General features: G+C 45.4%; 1 protein-coding gene across 11 annotated transcripts in view; it reads right to left on the bottom strand.

Moving 5' to 3' along the window:
- Positions 1-14,079, bottom strand: part of PRDM16 (PR/SET domain 16) — a 433,577-nt gene that overhangs the window by 252,600 nt on the left and 166,898 nt on the right. For all 11 annotated transcript variants that reach the window (XM_033156414.1, XM_033156415.1, XM_033156409.1 and 8 more), the window contains one exon: positions 13,422-13,771. In XM_033156414.1, the coding sequence (XP_033012305.1) occupies positions 13,422-13,771 (350 nt within the window). The remainder of the gene's footprint in view (positions 1-13,421; positions 13,772-14,079) is intronic.

Raw genomic sequence — 14,079 nt, 5'->3', positions numbered from 1 at the left:
TCTTTTTTCCTGGGCATTATCTCAAAGGGAAGAAATATACCGCTGGCTAATCAGATAAAGAAAGGTAGGAAGAAATCCAACCTCCCTCTCTTCACAGAATGAGCTGCCCTCCGTATAAGCTTATTGCGAGGCAGGACATAAGAACCGCAGGCAGCACAAAGGCCTTCTCTCAAGTACTTACAAACACCGTTGTCATTCATCATAAATCTGTGCTCTTTCACAAAGCAGGAGGGGCCACAGATGAATTTTCAAAATCAGTTGCCCGTCAATTCTGCTGGAGTGAAATTTTGAAGCGAATCTGGAGGTTTCTGCTCAAGTAAAATGCCAGATAAATATTGTGGTAAGTTTCCCCCCCCTCCCAAAAAAGTCTGTTTCAATAAACCTAGCAATATTTCACAGGAGAGTCCTGCCATCCCAAATTTCAAATTGGAAACAACTCATCGGCACAGGGCCAAGCAAATTCCAGCTCTGGAGGAGAACGAGGGGACGTTTTTGAAGAGAGATGTTCTCCTTTCTCCAAAGACACTTTGAATTTCAAGAACATTGGGGCGAGTAACATAGTCCAGACAGATTGGGGAGGGGGGGGATGAGTTGTGAAGGAATGGGCTCTTCAGAGAGGTGCCCCTGCTTTTTTTTCTTTTTACCCTTTCCACTTGAACCTGCATTTCCTCACTCATTGTGAACCAATTTAATGGTTATCAGTCTGGATCTTAATTAAGTCTAACCAGCATCCACTTCTAACCTCATGGTCTGAACAGGAACCTCTTATCTGTTTGCTTTGTAGAGGGTTTAAGGGAAGAAAAAGAACGAAGAGCTGCACAAATGAATCTGTGGATTTTTTTTTATGTTGGGATGAAGAAGAATTTTGTTTTGCCCAGATTTTCAAACCAGAAGAACCTAATTCACACCCCCTGAACTAATACACAAATCGGGATGTAATTTTGCGCTGTGATAACAGTGCTCTGCTCAAAGCATATAACAAATGCATTAAACTACACATTTTATGATGAAATTAATTTATACATGCATACATCAAAAAATACATATGCACTGAATGATAAAATAAAAATTTAGCTACTGGAGTTGTTCTTTTTGTTTAAGATAAACTGGTTGATGAGGCAATGGCATACAATGGGGTTATGAATGAATACCTGCAATATTAACACAGGTTGCTTCCAGACGACCTGCCTTTTGAGCATTCATCCTGATTACTTTGGAGGAAAAGGAGTGAGATGAATCTGGCTATTTATTTGGGGCTCATTCTGATTTTGTGGGCAGATTAAGTTACATGACATTGCACAAAGCAAGCATTTAGTCCACACTTCTCAGTGCACTGACCCCCTCGCTTTCCTTATCACAAAAAACCCACAGCAGATTTCGTTGTGCAAGAGCACCCCATCAATTTTAGTTTCATGACGTGAATTTGCCAATATGTGACTTAATCCCACCCCAAAATGGGGACAGTATGGAAGATTTTAGCTTACAGGAAAGACTGGATATGGAGGCTGTGAGGGGTGGGGTGAGGGGAAAACCTGTCAAGGATGGAATTTTTTTTGCCATGTTTTGGTAAATCGGGTCCTCCATTAAAACAGAGCACGTGTTGCGGTGCGACCGGCAACCCGGCCCAGTGTTGTGGGGGTCATTGGAAATCATGGCCACAACCCCGATAGGTCGGTCCCGTGTTGCTGGGGTGAAATCTGGCCAATGGGGCATCATAAAATACAGCAACGCTGGACCTATTTAAGCCCATGTGAGGCTGCTGAGCTTCCTCTTTGGGGCCTTTCGCATCGGAACACCCACTCACCTCACCCTAATGGTCAGGGGTCCCTTTACCTTTACTAAAGGTCTAAACACGCAAATGGGAGAGCCAACCTCTTCAGCTCATCAAAATGGAGCAAACACCACTATGTCTTCATATCATTTTCTTTCAGTTTCTCATTTTTCCCAATTTTAAATTCATTTCCTGACATTGACACATCTATGTGCAATTTTTCTTTTCCTTTAAAAAAATGCAAATTTATCAGCACGTTAATGCAAATTTATCCTAATATATGAATTTTTGATTGCAATTTTGCCAGATTTACACATATATTTGCCAAATGACGAATAGTGGTTCTGATAACACCAAGGTCACTGGTTTGATCCCCGTATGGGACAGCTGCAGATTCCTGCATCGCAGGATGTTGAACTAGATGATCCTCAAGGTTCCTTCCAGCTCTACAATTCTATGATTCTGTCCCTCTTGCATTAGGCAGCTTCTCTGCCCAGACTATATTTTAACTTGGTTAAAATGGATCACTTATTTTGCAGAGCCTCTGAGATGTTAGATTTCAATAAATAGAACCTTTCTTCCATAAGTTTGTGCCCTGAGTCTTCTTTAAGGGCGTGATGGTAAAATACCCTTCTGTACTTCAACGTTCTTTCCTGACCGTACTTTCCAAGGGGAAGAAATCCAGATTGTGCAGAAGACTGCATTTGTAGAAAGGATAACATTCCAGCGAAAAGAAAACAGGGCCCTGTATTCTTGCAAGCTTTCCCTGACAAGGGGAAAAGGCTATTTTTCAAGCCCGATGGTCACAAATGGGCTATTCTTGGTTCTCTCACTCATTCTCAATTTTGTTTTTAATTGAGATGATAAAATACCAGGTTCAGAGGCTGGTATTCATAGATGTCTCTCAAAGATGAAAAGAAAACATTTATTTCCTATTTCTGCTTGTGAATCAGAGTGTTCTATTTTAAGGAAAATGCCCTCTGTCGGATTACCGATGAGTTATTACCCCTTATGGAAATAAATGGAGAAATATCACAGAGGTATTCTTAGTCATTCTTTCATAGGGTGTGCACACATCCTTCTCTCCCCCCTGTCTGTCTGTCTCTTGCTTCCCCTCTTATTCCTTATATACCCATGTTTCCAACTCATTCCAAGCACAGTCCCAGATTTCTTGGCACACGTGGGCTGAAAGTGACCTCTTAGCCTGCTTCTGATGTCATCCACGGGTTGAGCATCAGAGAGAGAGAGAGAGAGAGAGAGAGAGAGAGAGAGGCAGCTGGAAAGGCATTTGCTTTCAGCAGTTTGGACATTTCATAGCCATTTCTAGGACGAAGACCTAGTTCTCAAAGTCTTGAAATGAGTTGGGAACTTAGTGGTACAGCATCTGCCTTGCATGCAGAAGGTCTCAGGTTCAAACCTCAGCATCTCTAAGTCTGAAACACTGCCATCCACTATAGACAATAGTGAGATGGATGGACAAATGATCCGACCTGGAATAGGCAGAGCCCTGCATTCCTGTGCAGTAGGGCATCTGCTTTGTGTGCAGAAGGCTCTCGGTTCAGTCCCCACCAAAACAGACAATGCTATATGCTGACTGTGTAAGGCTTCTTCCAGCATTCCTTTGAGCAATGGGAGACAAACCACAGATTACATAAGGAGTTGATACAAGCAGGACCGGTCCCTTAAAATAAACCCTAGACAGTGCCGCTTTGCTAAAGATCTCTACCAGTGTGACTTTTGAAAGGTCGAAGGTGGCACTTCTCTTGACTCACTAAACATCACCCATACGTGGATCTCAGAACACGCAATGAGATAACAAGGGGTATCTGTGGACAGTGCCATTTAAGGTCGCATAGATAATGAACAGCACTTTCCATAATACAACACCTGCATTTTAAAAATGTATAAAGGTAAAGGTAAAGGACTCCTGTCAGTTAAGTCCAGTTGCGAATGACTCTGAGGTTGATGCACTCATCTCGCTTTACTGACCGAGGGAGCCTGCGTTTGTCCGCAGACACTTTTTCTGGGCCATGTGGCCAGCATGACTAAGCTGCTTCTGGCGAAACCAGAGCAGCACATGGAATCACAGTTTACCTTCCTGCTGCAGTGGTACCTATTTATCTACTTGCACTATGATGTGCTTTCAAACTGCTAGGTTGGCAGGAGCTGGGACCGAACAACAGGAGCTCACCCTGTCACAGGGATTCGAACCGCCGACCTTCCGATCGGCAAGCCCTAGGCTCTGTGGTTTAGACCACAGCACCACCCGCATCCCAATTTTAAAAATGTATGGATTTGCAAAAAGGAAAAGGAAAAAAGAAAACCAAGTTACTTGGGAAATCCCCCCCCCAGAAAAAAAATAAAGATCCAATTATTGTATTTTTTAAAAAAATTATCTCCAAGGAAGCAAGACTACTAAGACAATTACACTCTGGTGGTGTAATCCTGCACACACGTTAAAAGTAGGTGAATCCCACTGATCTCTATGATGCCAAAAGCCATGTTCACTGCAAAGAGGATCACATGCTCAGCTTCCTTCAGGCTTTCAGTGATGTAAAGCCTTCCATGATTTTGTGGCTAATATTGCTCTCCAAGATGTCACTTCTCAACCTGCTCTTCATTAGCAAAATAAACAATGCTGTGATTAATGTCATTATTTACTCAATAAATGATCTAGATCATTGTGCATGCGTGTGCTCGCCCCCCCCCCACACCTCTGCTCTAGGTTTTGTTTTCAAAGGACCCAGGGGTAATAAAGGGAAAACACAGTGTGATTTATTTCAGGGTGCCGTGACTTGGACGTTCTGTGTCAGCAAGCAAGGGAATAATAAGCTTGAGGGAGGAGGGTGTAAAATGCAAACCCATCGTGCAGCATAGCCGAGAGCATTCTACATTTTGGACTGAGTTTTCTCCGCAAGGAAAAGGATAGGCTGATGTAGGGATCCAAATCGGTTCACATTAATGCATGCTGCTTTTAGAGCCAAATCAGGCATTACTCACAGGTAGGGACAGTTCGCAAATACCGGTATAAACCATGCCGCTCCTGGAGCAAAGGTAGGTAACATGGTGCTGTTGGACCACAGATCACATCATCTGGGACTGAAGTTCAATATCATTGGAAGGACACCACATTGTCTACCCCAGTCCAGGAGTTGCAGATCATGCTTGTTTAATGGAATTTGCAAAAAAATCAAATCCCACAAGTTTTCCTAGTAATGCAGATTGGAAGTGGAGTTATTTATCAGCTTTCACACTTTCCCCAACACATTCCTCAATGGTGACAAAATAAAAAATAATAATAAACCTATGTTTTAGAAGGTGTATTTTAACATAAAAATGCCATATAAAATATGGGTTGTAACCAACTATGCCTTGTTCTGAGTAGGTCCCACTTGAAATCAATAGTGCTAATTTAGCCGTGACCATTAATCTCATTGTCTTTAAATATGAAAGTGGATTTTGTTCAGATTTAAAAAAATAAATAAATCACAGATTCTCAGAAATGGGTGGAATGAATGTCTGAATGAACATGTGCGAGACTGTGCAAAGAACATGTGCACATTTGTTCGAAACACTGCCCTCACCTGCCCTCAGTGATAACATCAGGTAGCCAAATTATGATTTGGTTATGTCAACCCATTTGGTTATATTTACTGTTGCCATGCCAGGTATAGTGTTGTGACATCAGCCTGTTCAGTATGTGCTCCCTGATAGGTTGTGCTGTTCTAACCGATTCTTAATTCAAGCAGCAGCAGCAGCAGCGAACCAACACCACAAATTGTTAAAACAGTGAATAAAATCTGGTGAACGTTTGGTGGAGCCCCAGTAATGATCGCTGCTAATGAGGAGAATGGAAGATGAAACAAATAAAGAAACTGATAGCTATCTGAAGTCCAATGGATTTTTTGGGGGGGGGGTAGCTGAGAATTATTTGCATTAGGAGACAAAGATTTGTTGCTTTCTGTAGTAGCCGAACAAACAAAGGAGCTTTGAAGAAATGTGAGGTGCTCCTAGGAAAGTGTGTGTTCTCTCACGTCCACTGCGAAAAATAAAAATTAATAGCATTGGAAAGTCAACAACATTTATGACAGATAATAGAAAGGGCCTGTACCGAGTCTCGCGTTCGGGAAAGAAAGGAGATATGAAGCATTACCGAGTATGTGAAAATAAACAAAGACTTTTATCAGAAGAAGAAAAGGACAAAAGTTTGCCGCAAGGTTATGGAGAAGTAATATAGGCTCTTGTTAGCTTGCATGGAACTTGCAAGAATTAAGAGCAATTTAGGGAATCTAAAACATCCAGGATTTTGCAACCTTGACACAAAACCACATATATTTGCTATGGCAGATGTCCCAAAGAGGGAATGGGTTGAGAACCTTATACAATATGACCTTACCCATTTGCAAACTGAATTGTAACTAACTTTCCCCATTGAAATCAATGGGACGTAGCTGTGCTTCCTTGGATCATGTCCATATGTGCTTATTGCGGACAACCTGCTAAGTCAGCCCAAGAGCCCAGAAAGAGCTCAGCTGAATTATGACTGAAGCTCAGTTGCAAGGGATCTTTCTCAACCCAAAGTCCACATTCCCTTCTGGGCTACCTTGTGCCAGGTAGTGGGGAAGGTCACATGCCAATGGTGGGTGTGGCCAGAGGCAAAAGAGGGCAGAGAAACAAATACAAATGTGACCTTTATATAGTAGGCTTGTTTCAACAAGCACACCTCTCTATATCCTCTAGCCAGGCAAGCAAGGGAGTCGAGTCCAGGGACGTATACCACTCAGGAAAACACTCAGGCTACAAAGGAGGACCAGTGAGGAGTGTGACCTGGCAACAACCCTGAGGACCATATAGATCACGCATTGGCCAAACTTGGCCCTCCAGCTGTTTTGGGACTACAATTCCCGTCATCCCTGACCACTGGTCCTGTTACCTAGGGATGATGGGAGTTGTAGTCCCAAAACAGCTGGAGGGTCAAGTTTGGCCATGCTTGATATAGATAGACCTGGTGAGACGCATTTGGTCCTGGCCTTGTAGTTCCCCACTCCTCACCTAGTCCAACCACTTGTTTTGCACAGCGGCTGCCATATGCTTTCAGAAGCCCACCAGCTTGGCAATGAAGGCACAACAGTCAGACGGTGCCCAGTGCTGTCTGTTCCAGGGACATGCAACATAGTTTCCTTCAGATGATGGAGGCTGTTGATGGGAGTTGGAGTCCAGCAACATCTGGAGGGCATCACATTAACTACTGCTCTGCTCTAACTGGCAGCAGCTGCATGTGAGAGCCAATGTGGTGTAGTGGTTAAGAGTGGTAGACTCGTAATCTGGTGAACCGTGTTCGCGTCTCCGCTCCTCCACATGCAGCTGCTGGGTAACCTTGGGCTAGTCACACTTCTTTGAAGTCTCTCAGCCCCACTCACCTCACAGAGTGTTTTTTGTGGGGGAGGAAGGGAAAGGAGAATGTTAGCCGCTTTGAGACTCCTTAGGATAGTGAAAAGCGGAATATCAAATCCAAACTCTTCTTCTTCTTCTTCTTTCCAGGGTATCAGATGGAGAAGAAACTTGTACACCACCTGCTATCTTGTCCTTTTAACCAGAGGTACCAAGCCCCAAACATGGGACCTTCTACATGCGAAATATGTGTTACCCTAATAAATTATGGTCTTTTTCCATTAAAAAACAACAACCCTCAAATGATGTATCCAAAGTTAGTCCTACTCAACCTAGACCCATTGAAATAAATGGACCTAAATAGACACGTCCATTAATTTTAGTGTCTACTCTGAATAGGAGTAGTGTGGGCTACAACACCACGCTGCTGCTGTTATTTTCTTGGAACTTTGGAATGTTCCATTGAAAAGCATTCTTTTTTAAGGTTTATGGGTATATACAATTATGCTTACTGGTGGATTTAGAGGGCTGAGTAAGGACTAATTTAGGTCCCGCTGAAACCAAGTGTACAAATTAGTCATGACTGAAGTTCCATTTGTTTTGAAGACCAGGCTAACCTAGCCTGGATCCAACCCAGGGATGTCAGAAATGCATGTACACAATGGATACTATTTATTGCCTCAGCATCCATCAGGGACAATTTAATGATTTACATTTTTAGAAGTATCTGCCGGGGCTGGGCCGTGGGAAGCAGTCTGGAGCTGAAGTCAGAAGGCTGGGAACTAGGATTCGGGACTAGAGAGCAATTGGGCAGGACCAGAGACCGAGCAAAAGAGGCCAGGTCGAACAGTAGGCCAGAAACGCAGTACACACATACACAGGTGAGTAGTACCTGCCTCCACAGCTGATCCGTGCAGATCAATTGAAGGAGGGGTTATCACAGCAGTTGCTGGTGCCCACTGGGACTGGCAGGGCAGAACAGCAGAGAGGTTGAGCCAGAGCCAATGATAGGCAGAGCCAACTCATTCTAATTTTGTCCCCAGCCTCCTCTCTGGTCAGCTCTAGAAGGGCAATGCCAACGCTTATTTATTTTTCTTTCTACTACCACCAAAATCAATGGGGTCTTATGAAGATGGGGGGGGGGCAGAAAAATTGCTTGGGGGGACAGATCAGCCTCTACCCCAGGGCTTGGGGGGAAGGGCTACCCACCTCTGCTTTAGAACCATGAGGTTGAGAAATTCTTCATCCCAAACTGAGTGACAGCCAGGAGTTTTAGGGAGAAGAATTTTAAAAACAACAACCATGCACCAGGTATCTGACTCCGCATGAAACCCTCTGAACAATGAGCAGCCTAGAGCATCTTTACCAGCCTTGAATCCCCATATATTGTTGGACTATGACTCCTATGGACCCCTGACCACTGCCAATGCTGGCTGGGGATGGTGGGTGATTTAGTCTACTAAATGGGAAATCTGGACTAAAGCTACAGTAAGTCTGTAAAGGGGTTGTATATGCGGCCTTCAGAAGTTGCCTCTGTTTAGCGGCCAACCAGCACTCTCCCCCCCCCCCCGACACACACACACAACTGACGTGCTGCGCTCCTTAAGGAATGTTTTCCTTCATTCCACAAGGTGTTTCCGTTTAGCTCATAAAATGTATATTTTAATGTGTGCAAATCCAGGCCTGCCTTGGTGTCCACACCCTCCTTGGAATGGCCCGATATTTCCAAGGCTGAAAAGGAAAAAAAGAGGAGGTGGGAAGAAGGATGCTTCTGCAAGCAACTCCGTAAGGTGGTGCTAATCAAACATTCCGAAAGTTATGAGATTCACGGTTGAAGTATCCCAGGGCAGGAAGATCTTCTGAGGCACCTTTGTTAAATGCAGTGGAAAGCTGTTGAGAGATTTGGCAAAGGATCCTTTTCCCCCTCAACCATTTTTTTCGGGGGGGGGGGGGGGTGGGAGGAGGTGGTTTTGATAGGTTAATCATATTTATTCCTCCATTCAATAATCCATTCACATGTGTGGGGTGGCTGCGTTGCATGTGATTGGTTCTTCTTCTGGGGCAACCTGAGCAGAAGTCCTGATTCATTGACAGATGGTGGGAAGGTTAGGGGTGGTGTGCAAAATTCCAGAGATTGCAGCCATCCAAGTTCTACTTGGAAGAAACCGACTGGAATGAATGGACCTAAGTTAACCATGCCTCTTAATTTCAACAGGCTCACTCTGAGTAGGATTGTGTTGGATACGAACCCAAATTTGGCTAGTTGAACCTGTCATCTGATTAAACGACTGATGGGAAGCCTGTGGCCCTCTCAGACTTCAGCTCCCATCAGCTCCAGCCAGCATGGCCCATACTCATAAATGGTGGGAACTGAAGGCCCAACAACCACTGAATGGATTTCCATTTGAGTTGAGTATTCGATTAATAAGTGGCAGTAGTGGAGAATGGGTAAGGAGCTGATTTGTTGTTGAATTAAACCTGCATGGTTTTGTATATCGGGGTGGGCAGGCTTCAGCATGAAATGATGGGACATTTGCTTTGCTTGAACAAACATTCACCCAGTTCAGCATCCCATGTTCTGATCCATCCTCAATAGGCACTCGCAGGGCATGCAGTGGGTGAGGGGCTGCAGGACTATGGAAAGCTCCAGGTGATCGACTTGCTCCAACAAAGGCTTTCTCATGCCCACCCACCCACCTGAAGAGTGTGAGCCCTTGAAGGCTGACCCCCAACCCCAGCTTGAACGCAAGCATAGTAGAGCAGGAAGTACTTAAACCTTCAGGTGACTTGGCCTTAGGGGAACTCACCTGTTGGGGTCCTGACTCGCATTCCAAAGCTCCTGGTCACAGGTGGATTACCACAAACCCACTCCAATTCACAAGTAGGTAAGAACATAAGGAGAGCCCTGCAGCTGCATCAGCTCAAAAGCCCATCTGGTCCATCAGCCTTTTCTCACAGTGGCCAACCAGATGCCCATTATGGGAAGACTGACAGCAGGACTTGAGCACAGCAGCAGTTTAAAAAATAATAATAATAATTGCTGATTCAAACTCTTTTTCACTGATACGTGGTTTTACCCATTTTGTAAACCACTTTGCGGCTGTCGTTTTGCATTCGTGGTATATTAGTTTTATGAAATAAACAAAATGCTCTGTCCTCACCTGTGCTTTCCAGCAACTGCCCTTCAGAGGGATATTGCCTCTGATAGTGGTGGTTTAACACACCAGTCATGGCTAGTAGCCATTGATAGCTTTATCCTCCAGGCATTTGTCTAATATGCTTTCAAACCCACCCAAGCTGGTGTCTGTCAATTCCTTTTTGTGACTGCAGCTTAACCATACAAAATTCTGCAGTTTTATGCCTGTCCTCAACTTTCCAATGGCCAGCTTCACTGGGTGCCCATGAGTTATAGTCTAATCAAACAGGGAGAAATGCTTTTCTCTGCCTTCTTTCTCCCCTCCATGAATCCCCCAGCCAGTGGCACAGGAGCCTTAGACTTGGCCGCCCCGTCCTTTTTCCAGGCATGAGACTGGGGCCATGCCACAGCCAGATGCCTCTGGAAGTGTCCAAAGTAAACTGTTTATGCATCGGATTCAGGATGTGAAAAACCCTTGCCACTTCATGCATCTGACACTTGGCTCTACAATAAATCAGCGAGATCTTTTACATGCCACAGCTCTCAATGCCTTTTCCACCGGCACCTCGCTAACAAGGCCGCTCTTCTGGAATCTGTCCCCATGGAAAGCATCACACTCTTGCCTCGTGAAGAGGAAATCCTCCACCCTCCCAACACCTTTGGGGTACAAGGGAGGAGGGAGTGGGGGTGTACAATGGCAGCAGGAATGCCAGCCTAAGAACACGGAAAGTCACACACGTAGGAGGAAGGAAGGTTGGGCGAGGATCTGGTTCCTAGCCAGTTACTTGTTAACAATGCTCAGATTAGGAGAAGAGCAGCATCCTGTGATTGCCAGAAACGTGATTTATCCTTGCAGGTGAACGGGGACCACCACAAGTGCCAACCGGGAAGATGTCTATCCTTGCAGATCAAGTACTATATACAAAGACATCACCAATGACCGTCAGCGATAGATACATGCAATGGTGGCTGGTGCTGCTCACTGGGACTGATAGGGTGGAAGGCAAGGAGCTCGACAGTAGGGGGAGCCAGAGCCAATGACGGACATAGCCGTTGCTTTCTCCCAGCCCACAAAAGTTTGCAAGTCCTCCATGGCAGATCATGTGGATTCTAGCCTTTTCACATGAGATGAGGAGACCTTGGCTGAGAGCAGACTGGCATTGCTGGGGCAGTTGCTACTGTGCTCTAATGGACCAGCCTTCCATGGGTATATGGAATCACTATTCAAAACAGAGGTGCTCAAATATGTGAGCATCCATGCTCAATGCAGAGGTGGCCTTATCCAAGGTAGGCACAGACCACCTGTTGAGCTTGCAGAGACTCGAACCACAGCTTGCACTCCATTCTCACAAATGTTTCTATCCAGGGGTCTACCGGCCTCACAATCCCCACCTGCAAAGGACAGCTCCATGCAGCCCAGCAGATGGCAGGAGCTGAATGGTGTTGCCTGCTCTGTTCCCTCTTCCTTCTATCCCTCTCTGAGGTACAACCCCCCCCCCCCCCGCTGGGGAAGAAAGGGGGTCAGGAGGAACTGGGCTGCAAGAGTGCTTCAGCCGAGGCTTTAAAATGGGGTGGTGGTGAAGCTGCAGCCCTACAGATGTTGCTGGACTACAATTCCCATCATCCCTGGTCATCAGTCATGCTGGCCAGGGCTGATGGAGGTTAGAGTCCAATGACATCTAGTTGGCTGCAGGTTTCCTACCTTTGCTTTAAAAAGTGTTTTGTTGAGAAAGTGGTAGCTTCCCATAGATTCCCATACCTAGCTAAGAATGTACTTATCTACACAGAATGGCTAGGATATGGAGGTCTCAGCTTGGTGACAAGAGTCCCCTGCTTAAGAAAGCCTTGCTGTGTGGGGTTGGTTTTTTCTTTGAGGTTAACACAGGTCCCAGTCAGTTTTGCTTTTGGACGGCTTCCCTGCCTGTTGAGAGAAGAAGTTCCTAAAACGAGCAGCGCCTTTCCGACAGGTTTAGTGTGAAGCAAATGCAACCTGTCAAGCAGCTTACATCACGTGTTTGCCTTGACTCTCACCCAGGACAGGAAACAAAAACACCAGCAGTTCCATTTATTGCCTGACCAAAAAATAAAAAGGAGCTCTCAAAAATGTTCCTAGAAAGTGAGCTGCTTTTCTAGTTCCAGTTTTCCTGTCAAAGTCAAGAGAAAATTGCCCATCACGTTTATATTTTGTGGGGAGAGGGGGGGGCAGGACTTCTCATATCGGCTAGAGATATTTAGCAGTGAGTTCAATGACTATATGAAGACTGTTTACAAAAGCAGGTTTTAAAAGCTTTGCTGTCAGAAACTGAACATATAACTGGGTCTGTCTGCACAGCATTCTATGCATTGTTGTTGTTGTTCTTAAGACACCTACACATTCTGTTCCAAGTATATTCAGATTCTATGCATCTGGAAAACAGAGAAAACCAGTCTTCCTTTGCAAGAGTTCCTCAGCCCTCCTGCTAGCATGGTACAGAGTAGTCAGAATGCCAGCATAGGACCTGGGGGACTCGGGTTCAAATCCCTGCTCAGCCATGAAGCTCACTGGGTTGACCATGGGCCAGCCACGGTCAATCTGCTTAACCTACCTCACAGGGTTGTTGTGATGGAGAGGGGCAGAACCACGTAGCCACCTAGGAGAAATGGTGGGATAGAGATGCAAAACAATAAACAAATAAAGGGGGGGGTTCTCAAGGGTCTGATGTTAGCAAGTGGACATTGGATTCCCCATCCCCCTGAATGCCAGCAAGCCTAACCCCTGACTACTTATCCTGGACCCTCCTTTTAAACCAGCATTCCCATCTGTTCTGAACAGCTACCACTTTGAATTTCCCACAAAGCCCTTTAAAAAAAAAAAGCCATTTCTCTCCAGCTTTCAATCTTATGAGGCCGTGGACCCTATAAAGAATGGCTGTGGAACTTCCAGAAAGTGTGTTTGTGGGACTGAAACCGAATCATTCATAACAATACATAATCATTGCACAATAAAATACCAGAATATCCATGAAGACGTGAAATCAACAAAGCCACTCTTCTTCCCAGTCCTGGAGGTCATCCAATAGCAAACACGGCACCTTCCTCCAAAGCCAAACCAATCACCATAGTATCAATCAAAAGCCTTCTTACCTCCCATCCAAAGTTTGCTTCTTTCAACGTCGTCCTTGGGAAGGTCACGTAAGGCCCGAATCTTTCCCCAATTTCAATCTTCTTTTTGGTCCAGATGCCCAGCCCTGCCCCTGGAATGGAAGACTCCCTCAGCTCAAAGTCGGGCGGGATTGGAATGTCATCGGGGATGTAGACGGGAGCTTCGTACGGAGAGCCTTCCTTGGGGTTGAAGTCCTCTCCAGCGGGGAAAGGGGATGGCGGCCCCACGGGGATGGGGGACATGATGCTGTCCTCGGTCTCCTCCTCCCCGCTCTCGCCTGCTAGGAGGTCTGCCTCGGTTTCGTACATGTTGTTCACAATCTCGTTGTCACCTTGAAAACACACACACACACAAACACACAAAGAAGCAGAAAGGGATAAGCGGTGAGATCCTCTTCTCTTGGGCAAAGAGAATAGTCAGGCACTCCCTGGGTACCAAGGCAGTGAGATTGGCCTCTGTGGAACCAGGGGAGGACCTGACAGGCTTCATAAGGACTGCTGCTGTATTTTCCCGGACATGACCAGGATTTCAAAGGCAGAATTGACATCTGGGGGGGGGGTGTCCAAAAGGTGGTGCTTTGCCCTGGATCTTAGTCAATGGGGAAATTGTGTATTTTTGGCATTTTTGTTTTTTTGAAAA

The sequence above is a fragment of the Lacerta agilis genome, chromosome 8, assembly GCF_009819535.1.
Source record: "Lacerta agilis isolate rLacAgi1 chromosome 8, rLacAgi1.pri, whole genome shotgun sequence".
Taxonomy (NCBI): Eukaryota; Metazoa; Chordata; class Lepidosauria; order Squamata; family Lacertidae; genus Lacerta; species Lacerta agilis.
Note: the sequence above shows the minus strand (reverse complement) of the source record. Positions and strands in the feature narration are given on the sequence as shown.